The sequence below is a fragment of the Manacus candei genome, unplaced genomic scaffold (assembly GCF_025592945.1).
Source record: "Manacus candei isolate 608988 ecotype Guabito, Panama unplaced genomic scaffold, ASM2559294v1 h1tg000018l, whole genome shotgun sequence".
NCBI lineage: Eukaryota > Metazoa > Chordata > Aves > Passeriformes > Pipridae > Manacus > Manacus candei.
In genome coordinates this window covers 12,028,284-12,041,340 of record NW_026138066.1, presented here as the reverse complement: position 1 = coordinate 12,041,340, position 13,057 = coordinate 12,028,284, and the positions used below count along the sequence as shown (strand labels likewise).

Genomic DNA, 13,057 nt, shown 5'->3' with positions numbered 1-13,057 from the left:
GACATGTACCAGTATTTCACACATACATACATACCTATCTATCTATATCTATTTCTGTATAGATAGATACATAGCTGTTTCATTCCTCCTCAGCCTACAGGGTGACAGTGGCTTACCTGAATCCCAAACACAGGTCCTAGGAGACTGTAAGAGAATGGCTTCTGCTCACACCTCAAAGGACAGTGGAGAAAACGTAGCAAAATCATAACCTCTTTCTTCCTACCCTGGCAGGTAATGCATACTACACCCACTTTTGTGGTTTCAGGATTTGCAGCCTCTGGAACAAATTGAGCAGCAGGTACTTCAACCATGGTTATAGACCTGGCATAGCTGCCTATGCCAGCCCCTTCAGCCAGCGTCAAACCCGCCTTCTGTTCTGTTTGTTTAATAATTAGGAAAATGTTAATATCTAAAGGTGATGATAATATTTAGGTGTTCTTTTATGTGGTACCAAATTAATGATTCTATGTATGCTTTTCTCATTCATTAATATTCTTTTTCCATTTATTAATATTCTTTTTCCATTTATTAATATTCTTTTTCCATTTATTAATATCCTTCTTCCATTTCACCCAGTGGTATGTTAGGTTTGTTACTGCACGTGACCAGGTCCTGTACTGAGCATCATCACTTCATTCTGTTCCCATCAGTAACCTTCACTTGCTCTTATGTTGTTTCCATATACTACCATGTAATACTGGCATAATCTAAACATTTATACTATAAAGAGAGTATATATAGATATGTATCTATATATATATTTGTGTTCATGTATGTCTGTGTATGTGATTTCATACATGTGTATGTGTGTTTTCATATATGTGCATATACATGTGTATATACATGAATGTCTTTACCTATGAGAAATATTGTACAAGCAGACATATAGGCACACTACCTAAAATTGACTGAAAGACTGAAGGACAAAAATTTTATACCAAAGCCATCTAGAATTTCTATACCTTTAACATTCCTAATAGACTCTAGGATAAAAAACAGAGTTTGGTTGCATTTTCTCATGGTTGTCATGAGTTGTGTTGCATTTGTGAGTGATGGAAATTTTCATGAGTTAAAAAGGTTCCCACAGCAATAATCTTTACATAATAGAAAGACAATTCTGACTTCTGGCAAATGAGTTTCTACAAAAAGTACTGAGCAGGGAAAGGAACTTCTAATTTCAAGACCAGGGTTTGACTAAGTGGGAAGTGTTGTATGACTGGTTCCTCACTTATGTTACTTATGAAACCAAAACTAAAAGAGCATTATATAAACTATAAAAAGCTAACTTCACTTTTGAAACAATTAGAAGTTTGAGGGAAACAAGGGAGAGGTAGCTCTGTTTTGAAAGAGACAGATGGCCTTTATTAAGTACAGCTGTGCCTTTCCTCATTTGCCCTGCTCTTCGGTAGCACCATTGCAGCACTCAGTTTTCCCTGTGCACTGGGGGTAACTCCTCACAAAAAGGAGATGTGGCATTTGGACTGCAAGTCGACAAATGGAACACACCAAGGAGTAAAAAGCAAGAGAATTTATACATTGAAGTCTACATAAACCTGCCTATCTACTACATAGTTACCACCTACCTTTTGCATAATTGATTAGCTTGCACAACCTTATGTGTCACTGTGCCTGCGTGGGCCTCTTCAGGGGTCTCTGGTGGTTATCTGGGGAGGTGCCCCCTACTCAGTTTTGAGCAAAGTTCAGTTCAGGACACACAGAACCCCAGGTTGAGTGCCAAAGATGTGATCTTCTCAGACAATTGCCAAGCAGGTAGGGAAATACAAAAGCTTCCCATAAACATTGAACAACATCTGCTTAACATGCCTGGTAGCATCTTCTCACATTCAAAAGACGGGTTAAAGGTGAGAATGATACCATCAGGTTCCATCTGCAACAGAGATCAAAGGAAGGGACAGGGACAGCGAAATCTGCTTAGAGACTCAGAGATTAAAAATACAGAGAATTCTACTTGAAATACAAAGGATTCTGCTTAAAAACATCAGTAGGAGAGAACAAAGTTCAGAACTAAACTTCATACCTGCCCTATTTTGCAGACAAAGAGGAAGGACCAGCTTGTACAATTGACTTAGTTTGAGAGAAACCCACTGAAACAATGCATCGTATGTGGTTTTTTTGTGCTTGTAGCTGTTTGTGTTTTCAGAACCTCCATCTCTTCTGAAAAACAAAGAGCTGACCTTTGTGCATCGCCTCTGTAAAGCACTCATGGTTGAATGCTCAAGTTGCTCAGTACCCATCTTGGCTGATCAGGTTCCCCTCTCTTCCTCTCTGATAGTTTCATTTTCTCTCACCACAGAGGTAGCGTTCTTGCAGGAGCTGTACACAATGTGACAGCCAAGTAATGGATGTCAGTGTGAACAAAAACTTACATATCTTTCAGGACATCTGAAGAGAGAGGTGATAGGGCTAGAGAGTTTAGTAAGTTCAGGTAAGTGTACTTTGAAGGGAGTAAAACACACTCAGATGATTAATATTTCCCCCTTTCTCTGCATCTCAGTATGGTCTCTTGGAGAAGGAGCTCCAGAAGAGTCAGAAAAACGAGATGACTCCCAAAGATCTACTTTATTCATCGAAAAACCTCAGAGCGGTACAGTGAGTGTTGGTAAGTGCTTAGAAACAAAATCAAAAACCACTCCCAGAGAGACAGGCAGAGCTGGGAATGGTAGGTGCCATTCCTGTGACACTCAGCTTCTGCCCTCAGCTGCAAGTATTGCCACTGGTTTTAGCTGGATGTGAACTCCACTCTGAAGGAAAAAAGAACTGCACAGAGAGAAGCAAACCCCAATCGTTTAATTCAAGACAAGCTCAAAATCTATTAGTTTACTGAGCACAGTGGTAAGAGGTATAGTTTCTGGATAAGAGGGCTGGTTACTGTGACACTGTTGGCTGTACTCTTACTGATGTATCAGGAAGATCTTCCCAAAGATCTGCAGTATACCTTAGAGATTGACAGGTCACCTTTTGTACCCTACAGCTCTGCATAAATTAGCAAGTAGCCTGATTGGAGCAGCTGCCCACTGTAACCATGCTGGGGGATTTGCTCTGGACTGGCTTTGGTTCAGAGTTCAAGCACCGTGAGGACTTTCTGTGTTGTGAACCACAATACAGTAAATGAGGATAGTTAGGAGGTTCACTTCCAAACTGCACTCCTGAGCCATGCTGCCATGGTAAGGTAGCCACTCCTAGTAGTAATGATGAAAAGTTCAGTGCAGGTTACTTAATATGCCTGTTATTTCATTGGATGCACAAAGATGTGGGCAGATCTTGGGATTTTTTTTTATACCTGTTATTTTTCTCAGTTTCTGTGCAGAAAAGGGATTTTGAGGAGGATTTATTTAAAAAATAAATATAAGGAGTTGGTTGCATTCTCTTATGGATGAATGTTAGGATGGAAACTCATCAGGGACTGTGCAGTGGTCTTTTGAAAGCTGAAATAACATTTACTATTCCCAATTTCCTATTTAGGGAAAACTCTTTCCTCTACCTTCTCAGCTTAAATAATTGATGATAAAAATGCATGAACTGTTCCAGGCTTTCTTTTCCAAACTGGACTTTATCTATGTTACAGCCGCATGGTAGCCTGTGGCTCAAAAGAACCTGTGCTTCTTTTGAGCAAGGAAATTCAAATACTAGGAACAATTCACCCATGAGAACATGGAGCTTTACCTCAGATTTATTCTGCTTCTCAGTGTCCCAAGCTCCACATTGACATGCACAGAAAGTTTCCAGACCCAAAGTCTGGAATTAATGTCTATCACTGTAGCACTTCCATAGTCTGTGTGACTCCAGCTGACTCGTACTGTTGTGGTAGAGCACAGGGAGACTGAATGGAGCAGGAGTGAAAGAAACTTGTACGGATGTAACTGACTGTAACTAACATGTTCCTCAACAGCTGCATTATTCTTTCCTCTTTTTAAAAGGTGGGAATATTACATTTATAGCCAAAGTAGAAGCCAAAGATCTTCTCCGAAAGCCAAATGTTAAGTGGTTTAAAGGAAAATGGATGGACCTGGCCAGTAAAGCGGGGAAGCACCTGCAGCTGAAAGAGTCCTTTGAGCGTCACACTAAGGTGTGTCTTTGCTTTTCCTTCTTATGGGGGTGAAGCTCCAAAGAGAGCTTAAAGGTTGGTTTAAGATAACAGGTAGAAGTTCAAGAGCAGTGGATTCTAACCATAGCTTCCCTACACAGATTTCAGTGATGATCTCTGACCCTGCACAGAAGCAGACTTTTCTGCTCTAACAGTGCAGGACAAGTAGTGGTGGGGAAAAAAATTGCCATTTCTGGGTTCCAGATTCTTTTCAGAATCCATTATTGGAGGTATTCTTTGCTTCTGGTTTAGAACTGAAAGACTAATGTTTTAACTTTTGCTTTGTGCAAATGTATCCCCCACATTAATGAACAATTATGTTTGATTTTTAGATTCACACATTTGAGATGCATATCATCAAAGCTAAAGAAAACTATGCAGGGAACTATCGCTGTGAAGTATCTTACAAGGACAAGTTTGATAGCTGCTCTTTTGACCTTGAAGTCACTGGTAAGGTTCCACTTGTGTCTGTAAAGTTTTATAAAGATCTCTTTCTTTTTTTTTTTTTATTTGAAGTGCAACTTCATTTTGTTCAGAACCTTTAAATGGAGTAATGCTAAAGTGAACATTTTTAGCATAGAGCTCAGAGAATTTTCTTAAATGTCTGTAATTTATTGTTTAAATTAACATTGGGATTGGACGTTGTAACATGTGAGACATTTATTCAAAAATTAGAAAAGCTGGCAGGTAAAGCTAATACAGAGTTCAAATCAGGCTCTGGCACACAAGACATTTGATATCTGCTTGACAGCCCAAGGGGTGTAGTACGTGCCTATATGTACTCAGAGGTCAGCAAGGCAGGGGCAGCCTGGCTGTAGCCATTCACCAGCTGTGGATCAGAACATTTAATCTGATTCAGGTTGGCACAAATGGGTAATTGCCACAAGGGGGCTTCCTCCTTGAACTGAGAAATAATGTGAGTCTGTGACTGTAGAAGAAACTCTCTTTCCTCTGATGCTGAGTGTACAGAGAAAGCGCAAGATGCAGGCAGGAGAGAAAGCATAAGAAATGGGAAGATGAAAAGATCAGAGCCTGTGTATAAGGTAGGAAGGAAAATGGAGAGAAACATCAGAGAAATGTCTCCTATGCAGAACTGCAGAAAGTAGTTTAGAGAAATACATTAATTACACTTAGCTTAGCACTGAGCATCTTTGCCTTCATCAGAACTTAGTATCTTAGTGAGAGCTTAAAGGGGAAGCACAAACTCTGGTCACTTAGCAGGAAACTGAAAAAATTTCATATTCCTAATGACACTGATTATATAAATTACATGAATTTTAAATTGTGTTTTTAATTCTTGAATTACCATTATTTCATAGAATCTTCCCAAGCTGCTCAATCCATTGACATCAGATCTGCTTTCAAAAGAAGGTAACTTTAAACAGTGATGCCGTGAAGCTCCTCAGTAATGGATACTGGTAGCATAGACAGAACTTTCATCAGACAATTGTATCAAGTACTTTAAAAAACTTGTTTTGTAAACACAGATTAAAGAAGTGGGATTTAAGGTAGTTGATAGTGTGTAAAATGAATTAGTCACAGCACATAGATAGTACATCTGATATTAAATATTTTACTGTGAAATTACAGTGTTATTGCTTTAAGGAAAGAATGCATATTTAAGGCAATTAAATATATGTTTCTTTAGCAGTTTTAAAAAATATGCTTTCATTCCCTAAAATATTCTACTGCGTGTTTCCTGGAAGCTGTCAGCTACAATATGAAAGATCCTGGACCCAATCCTGTGCTGATTAAAAGCAGAGAAAAAATTCACATTGATTTCAAGAAGACAGGATCTGGTTTTATGTTATCTTACAATAAACAGTAAAGGTCATCATTAATATATTACATCTATATATATAAAATCTATAATATAATATATTATGTTACAGAGAATGTAAGACAAAGCATTGTGTCTTAAGTTTTGTTACCTTTCTGATAAAATAGCAACTCTAACCAGTATAGATGTCATCTTTATATGCTGAAATATGTAAAGAAATATAAAGAAATATAGAGAAGTATTCAGAATGAAAATGTTTTACAAACAGGAAATGAATGCAGTTTGTTAATTTACAAGTAAAGCAGTGATTCCAAAGTCCTACTTTTATTTAGAGGGGTTTAATTTAAAGAGAAAATGCAAAAGACATTACACTCAAGGTGCACTCCTTTCTTCAGCACATTTAAAAAACCCTGCAATAACTACTCTGCCCAAGCAGATGAAGGTATCTGAGTATTTTCTGATTTTCTAAGTAATATCTTGCATGCAAAATTTGGATGAAATATTGGCATCATTTCAGTTAAGATTTGCAGTATTTTGCCCTTTTACAAATATTAAGGGCAAATCATAAGACAATCCTGCTTAAGGTCACATTTTAGAAAGAAATGCACCTTCATAGAACTGTGAGTCTATCTGTAAAAATGTACAACGGACTGTTTCTTCTTTTTTGTCACTGATTCCTCCCTTCATTTAGAGAAAGGTTAAATCTAAATATAATGCTTTAAAGAGTAATGCTCTTCAAACAGTATTTGACACAGCTGTGCATTGTTAAAAGCACCACCAAGCAATGCAAATCTTTGTTTTCTGTTCATAGCAAAAGATCAGCACAAGCTCTTTGTTTTTATACACATTCATTACAGAAATGAAAAACAAAGCTGGTTGTGTTGACTAGCTCACATTTGTTTGTGTTACTGAAATCTAACACAAACCTTGGCAAATTTATGTATTCAGTTACAAAAATTTGCCATAAAAATATAATAAGAAACAATACAAACCTCTGTGTTATTTTTCACAAGCGCCTACGGAAACATAATTGATGTGAAAAAGGATACAAGTTTGTGTTGATTTTACACAATTATTTGTGTGTCTGGACAGTGTTGAGTCTATGAGATCTGTAGATCGTTTCCAATGTGTGTTGTCTAAGTCTTCCTGTATTAAACAAAGATTTGATCTTTTTTCTATTAATAACAGTGGTGAAGGACAAGAGGATGCAGGAGAACTTGACTTTAGTGGTCTCCTGAAACGTAGGTGAGAACCAAGTGATGCAGTGAGCAGGTGTGGATTGCAAACCATTAGGTTCGCACACAGAAAGAGTCAGGTGTAGCATTAATAACTTCTTAAGAATTTTCTGACCTTTCATTTTTTTAATGTTTCTAACTATTATTTTCATATTATAATATGCAAATATTCAGTTAATTTTACCTTTAAGTGTGCAGAAAAGAAACCTCAGATTTAAGTGCACGGGGAAAAAAAGTGAGCCACAACCTAAAGAGGCAAATAACATTTAATTCACTTGCTATTTCTTTTGTGTTTGCATGGAAGGTGGAGTGGGGGGAAATTCCTACACAGGGATGAGCAGTTCAGAAAATTGAATCTGGTGCAAAATTAAAAAACTACAAGGGTTAAATTTACTTCTTTGGGTACATCTTAATTTGATTTTATAAGTAGCCTGATATTAAAAATCATATATCATGTTTCCAAGCCATAAGCATTGGTATTAATTCTTTGTAGCTTTTAGTTTCAATAGGTGCACACAAATGCTCAATCATGTTTTATTCAACTTAAATGCTTTGATGGAGAAAAAATTGGGCACTTGTTTCTCTGGTTTGCTTCGGAAATCTGGTTTTATGATAGTTGTATCTCTAGCTATTTCAGATCTTCAACCCACTTTAGAGTTTTACCAGGATAAGACAAAATAGTTCATAATTTTTCAAAATTTATCGCAGAAATCCTATATGCCATGGAAATCAATGGCAATTAACCACAGAGAACTGGAAAAGCAACTAAATCCTTTATCTCATGTACCTCTGAAAGAGGAAAACCCAATATGTAGTATTAATTACATTAGAAGTTCACAGTAGGCTCATCAGCTTTGTGGGTGAGGATAGCATTTAAGCAACTAAAGCAAACAGGAAAAGCTGAAGGTAAAAATGGGCAGGGAAAGAATTACCCGAGCCAATTCCAGTCCACCGGGTCTTTGGTTTTTTAATCTTCTCATCCCTAACTAGGATCTTCAGTTTGACTTTTTACATACTAATACAACTTACCAAGCCAGTTCTCATGACTGCCTGTGGGGTAATTTATTAGCAACATGAGAGTTGCATGTGAGAGGTCTTGGTGTTTTTGTGGAAAGAGAAATGAGATTTAAGAGGCATTATCACTTCACTAACAAGTAACTCATATGTTTTGTAAGATAAATATTGTATAGCCATATAAACATAGTATACTTATTGTGTGGTTAATGGATAAAGCAAATGTTTAGTTTTTAAACACCATTATTTGACATCAGTCAAATTGGTTCATCACCTCCTTGTTTCAGGCACTGAAATGCAACCTCACATTTCTGAGCTTAATTGAATGAAATTGTTAATTAAGCCACATTGTGGATATTAATATCCATGTGTGTGGATATTAACATCCATTATTATGAAGACAAATAGATGTTTTCATTCCAATTTTTTCAACAGGCAATGTTGGAGGTGCATTCCTTCTCTTTTGTACCAAGGTGCATCCCTGGGTTGTATAACCAAGGAAGGACTTAGAACTTTTCACCTTTGGTGCATACTACTTGAAACATGTTTTTTTTTAAAAAAAAAAACCCCTAAATGCATAGAATTGATATACCATTTTCTAATTTCATGCTGGCTGGCAGGCAGAAAACCCAGTTCTTATCTCAGTAAGGCACATCATGACTGGTTATGCTTAATCAGTGCAATGCATCAGTAATGGCACAACATTCCAAAAAGCATAAGATCTCAAAAACGCTCAAACATTTGGGTCCCCCTTTTTTTTTTTTTTTTTAAAAAAGGACATCTTTCAACAAAATGCACATTTTTAGACTAAAGATCTGAAAGTGATCTTGTGAGGTCAGTCTGCTTAGAAAATACCAAGCACTGTTTTCCCCCTACCCTCAGCAGAAACTACTCAAGTCTAAGAACAAAGTGTCAAAATTTGTTCTCCAGTAATGCAAGAGGAAAATGAGCCTGGAATCATCGTTTCAAGCTGGTTGAAAATCAGGATTCTCTAGCTGATTCTCATTCTCAACCACTGCCTGACTCAAAGGGGTACATTATCTCGATTCTCACAGAGATCACCTCTCCTTAGCACGGACAGGCATTGCATGGCTTGTGGCCAGCCCTGGGAGAGGAGAATGCACCCCATGGGGTGTGTCAGCTTTTATATATGTTTGCAAACTGATCTCAATTTGCTGCCATGAAGAAGGAATCTCACTGAAATGCCAGTGTTCACTGTACATAGTCACCCTCCAGAAAGCATGAGATAAAAGCAGATAAAAGTGACAGGAACAAAATATAAAATTATATACCTGAGGTTGTGTAACCATAATTCTAAGATAGCAATGAAAATATTTCAAAGACTGCTCAGGGAGAAGCTTTCTTCCTTTTTAAAATAACTCTGACATATTATGAAAATTAAAAAACCTCATGGACTAAACAGCAAAGTGGTTTTCCATAGTTTCTCATCCAACATAGGGATTCTCAGGGATCCCTAGTGCTATTCCTGTATATGTCAAAGAAAATCCTCTGTCAGACTCAATAGAGCTCAACTCTAACAGTGTCTCACAGCAAAGCTCAGTCTTTTTTTATTTCTCAAAAGTTTATTTTCTCACTCTGTTCTCAAAAGTACTGATTTTGTTAGATGAGCTAGATCAAATCAGAATGATACTGGTCTGATCCTAGTGAATTTACAGGAAGAAAAATACAGATTTCTGCTCTAATTCCTGGATTGTTCTAGCAGTTATTTTTTTTGAGCTAAACTTTAAGTCTGAAAAATTATCATCACTGTTCTCTCATTTAATGGTTGCCACTGTGAAAATAATCATACTTCTCTTTATTGGTTATCTTAGCCTGGAGTTGCAGATAGTAAACACAGTATTGAAACTTCTAAAGGTGATGCCTCACACAGGCCTCTGAAAACTTTTCCTGCTACTAAGACTGAGATGCAGATCCATCCTTCAAGTCCAAGCTGGTGTGGAAATGTCCAATTCCTATTCATATGACAACTTCAAGTAATGCTGAGAAGCACTGGTATAACTATAAACAGACACAGATTCCCCTGTATTCCAATGTCCTTTCATTGGTAACTCAAAGTAGCAGTTACAGGGACTCAGGGTTGAAAACATTTTTACATAAATATGACAGGTACAGATTAGACTCAGCTCTCAGAGGTGCCATCATAAATTGTAACTCAAGTTACTCAAGTTACAGAAGATAAAACTGATTTAAGTGGGATTAGCCTGTATGCTATTATAGTACTACATTTTTCAAACTATATATATTTTTGAAGCAACAAAGCAATATAAAAATCCTCATAACTGATTGTATCAGAAAAGGCCAAATTAAAACTTATATCTAAATTCTCACTCAAAGAACTGTAAAGTCAGGTGTGAATGTCATTCTGAGCTATTCTACTCATTCTGAGTGAAATAAAAAAATAAGATGGCAGCCTTCAAATTTTAGTCAAGACATTTCTAGCCTCACCATAGACTCAGCTTCACCTATTTTTATGGTGTGATAACCACTAACTCTTCACCCGTAATTTTATTTTGCTGATGTTAGGGAGGTTAAACAACAAGAGGAAGAACCCGAGGTAGACGTGTGGGATCTCCTGAAGAACGCGAATCCCAGCGAATATGAGAAGATTGCTTTCCAGTACGGTATCACTGACCTGAGAGGAATGTTAAAGCGCCTCAAGCGGATGCGCAGGGAGGTGAAGAAGAGTGCAGGTATGGATATGGGAGAATATTCTTGTGCTCATTAGTCAAACATGACCATCTACCTTAAAAACCCAAATAGGCTTCATTTCCACACAAGGGAACTTGCACACTACAACTCAAGCCTCATTACTGCAGGGAGTTAAGCAGTCGCTTTGTTCCACTGCGGATAGAATAAGCACCTTGTCACATTCAGTGCTTACCAAAGCGCCCTTCCCTCTCAGAGAAACATTAGTTCCATATGGAGCAATGTCCCTCAGTTGTGTGGAAAGGTGTCATCTGATCAAACAATACGGAAATTAGACCTTGTGCTATCATCAATATCTTCTGCTCCAAATAGAGGTCACTGCAAACGTGTTGTTTGCTCTTCATAGTTTCATTTTGCACTTAATCTACATTCCTTGGAAATCCCAGCTGTACTAAAACCCCTGCACTCTGCACTGGGTGGGGATATTCAGGCCTGTCTTTCTCCATCTACCCTATTGAACAGTATGAGTGGTGTAATTACATACAGAAATATAAATACGCATTTCTATGTATGTATATATATATGTATGTGTATAAAATATATGTATATGTCACATAATACATCTACATACACATATAAATACTACATGCTGTCCATTATGTTGTTGTGGCTTCTGCTTGTTCCTGGACAGCATTTCAGAACTGGATGCAATATATACATTTAGTGTTTCACTGGATTCCTGGAGGAGTCCCTTGTGAGTAGGTGAAGTCCTCCACAAATCCAGCTGTAATTCAGCTTCCTGATATACACTCTCTTCTTATCCATTACCTCACATCATAACATGTGTTATGCTACTACACATTAGTTTTTATTTGTATTTTTCATTTGCTGGTATATTTTATTCAGGTCCCATTGAGGGAGAGAGGAATGGAGTCAGTGGGCTTTGGCTGAGCCACTGGGGCAGTTTTTGTATCCAATAAAGCTCTCTATGCAGCTGAAGCCCAAGGAAACACCTCATCTCCCCCCAGGAGTCTGGAGTAGAGGGGAGGGTCTGGTGGGTCTGGAGGCTGGAACAGGAATTGTGTGGCTGGGAGGAAGAGCTTCTCCCTACCCAGGTACATCACTTAAAAATGCCTGGATGTTTTCCTGGGAAAGAGGCATCTCTCAGCACCTGTGACCAGTCTGTCTGGCCCCTCTCTCCCATTCCCTTTTGAGTAGGATGGAGCTGCCAGCTAAAACAGGATTTTTTTCAGTGGACAGGGTTTTCCCTACAGGAAGGGCTCCAAATATTGGGGAAAATGCCTATAGTAGTGACAGGAGGAGAGCAGGGCATTTTTCCCCTCATGCCACCTTTATTATAAATTGGAAACTTTTATACTGCAACAAGATACATAAAAAATCCTTTTCATATTTAATAACTCTACTCCTGTTGTGTTTGATACATTCTGTCTCCTGTAATCAAACATATGCATGATATAAACCTTAGCAGAAACTGGTTACTTAGCTGTGGGCAATTTGTAGTACCATTTAGTTATTTTTTTGAGCCCACAGATGTCTGCTCTCTGGGCCTGACTTTTGTGTCTGGCAATGTCAAAATGTTGATTCTAAAGTGTTTTGAAATATTTGAGTTGCATATGGCCTTACCTTGGCCACAACAACTTGGCCTACAACAAGCTGTTAAAGCTACATCTACCCCATCCTATTCAGAATACAGTCACACTGCAAAGTCATGAAGAGCTACTAGCCTGAACTTGGTCAGGATAATCAGATCTGCATAGCTTTGTACTTATTCTAGTGTTTCTAGAAAATAATCTGATGCTAAGCAGACTAGTGTAAGGATATAGAGTGATGTATAACATTGTGTGCATGTATTCTCACAGCTTTGATGAGATTTATGCGATGTCATTTCAGCATTCATTCTTATTTTTCTGATCTCATTTTATAATAACACTTGACTTCCATAACAGCTTTTGCCAAAGGTCTTGATCCTGCATATCAGGTGGACAAAGGAGGTAAAGTAAGATTCATGGTGGAGCTTGCAGACCCAACAGTGGAACTCAAGTGGTATAAAAATGGCCAAGAAATACGACCAAGTGCAAAGTAAGTGATTTTATCATATGTAGGCAATAAAATGGATACACGTGTACTTCCTTGACAAGAGTGTTGCTTAGATCTCTCTCTTCACTCAGCTTGCACCAATTTTATTCCTGAATTTCATTAGATGTGAAGACTATGCAAATGATGCTATATTGTTCA

The 13,057-nt window shown here is 37.8% G+C and overlaps 1 protein-coding gene across 4 annotated transcripts in view; it reads left to right on the top strand.

The window, feature by feature from the left end:
* MYBPC1 (myosin binding protein C1) overlaps window positions 1-13,057 on the top strand; it is a 74,982-nt gene that overhangs the window by 30,497 nt on the left and 31,428 nt on the right. For all 4 annotated transcript variants that reach the window (XM_051784683.1, XM_051784684.1, XM_051784682.1 and 1 more), the window contains 7 exons: window positions 2,516-2,620; window positions 3,939-4,087; window positions 4,438-4,555; window positions 5,425-5,476; window positions 7,074-7,130; window positions 10,679-10,845; window positions 12,769-12,901. In XM_051784683.1, the coding sequence (XP_051640643.1) occupies window positions 2,516-2,620; window positions 3,939-4,087; window positions 4,438-4,555; window positions 5,425-5,476; window positions 7,074-7,130; window positions 10,679-10,845; window positions 12,769-12,901 (781 nt within the window). The remainder of the gene's footprint in view (window positions 1-2,515; window positions 2,621-3,938; window positions 4,088-4,437; window positions 4,556-5,424; window positions 5,477-7,073; window positions 7,131-10,678; window positions 10,846-12,768; window positions 12,902-13,057) is intronic.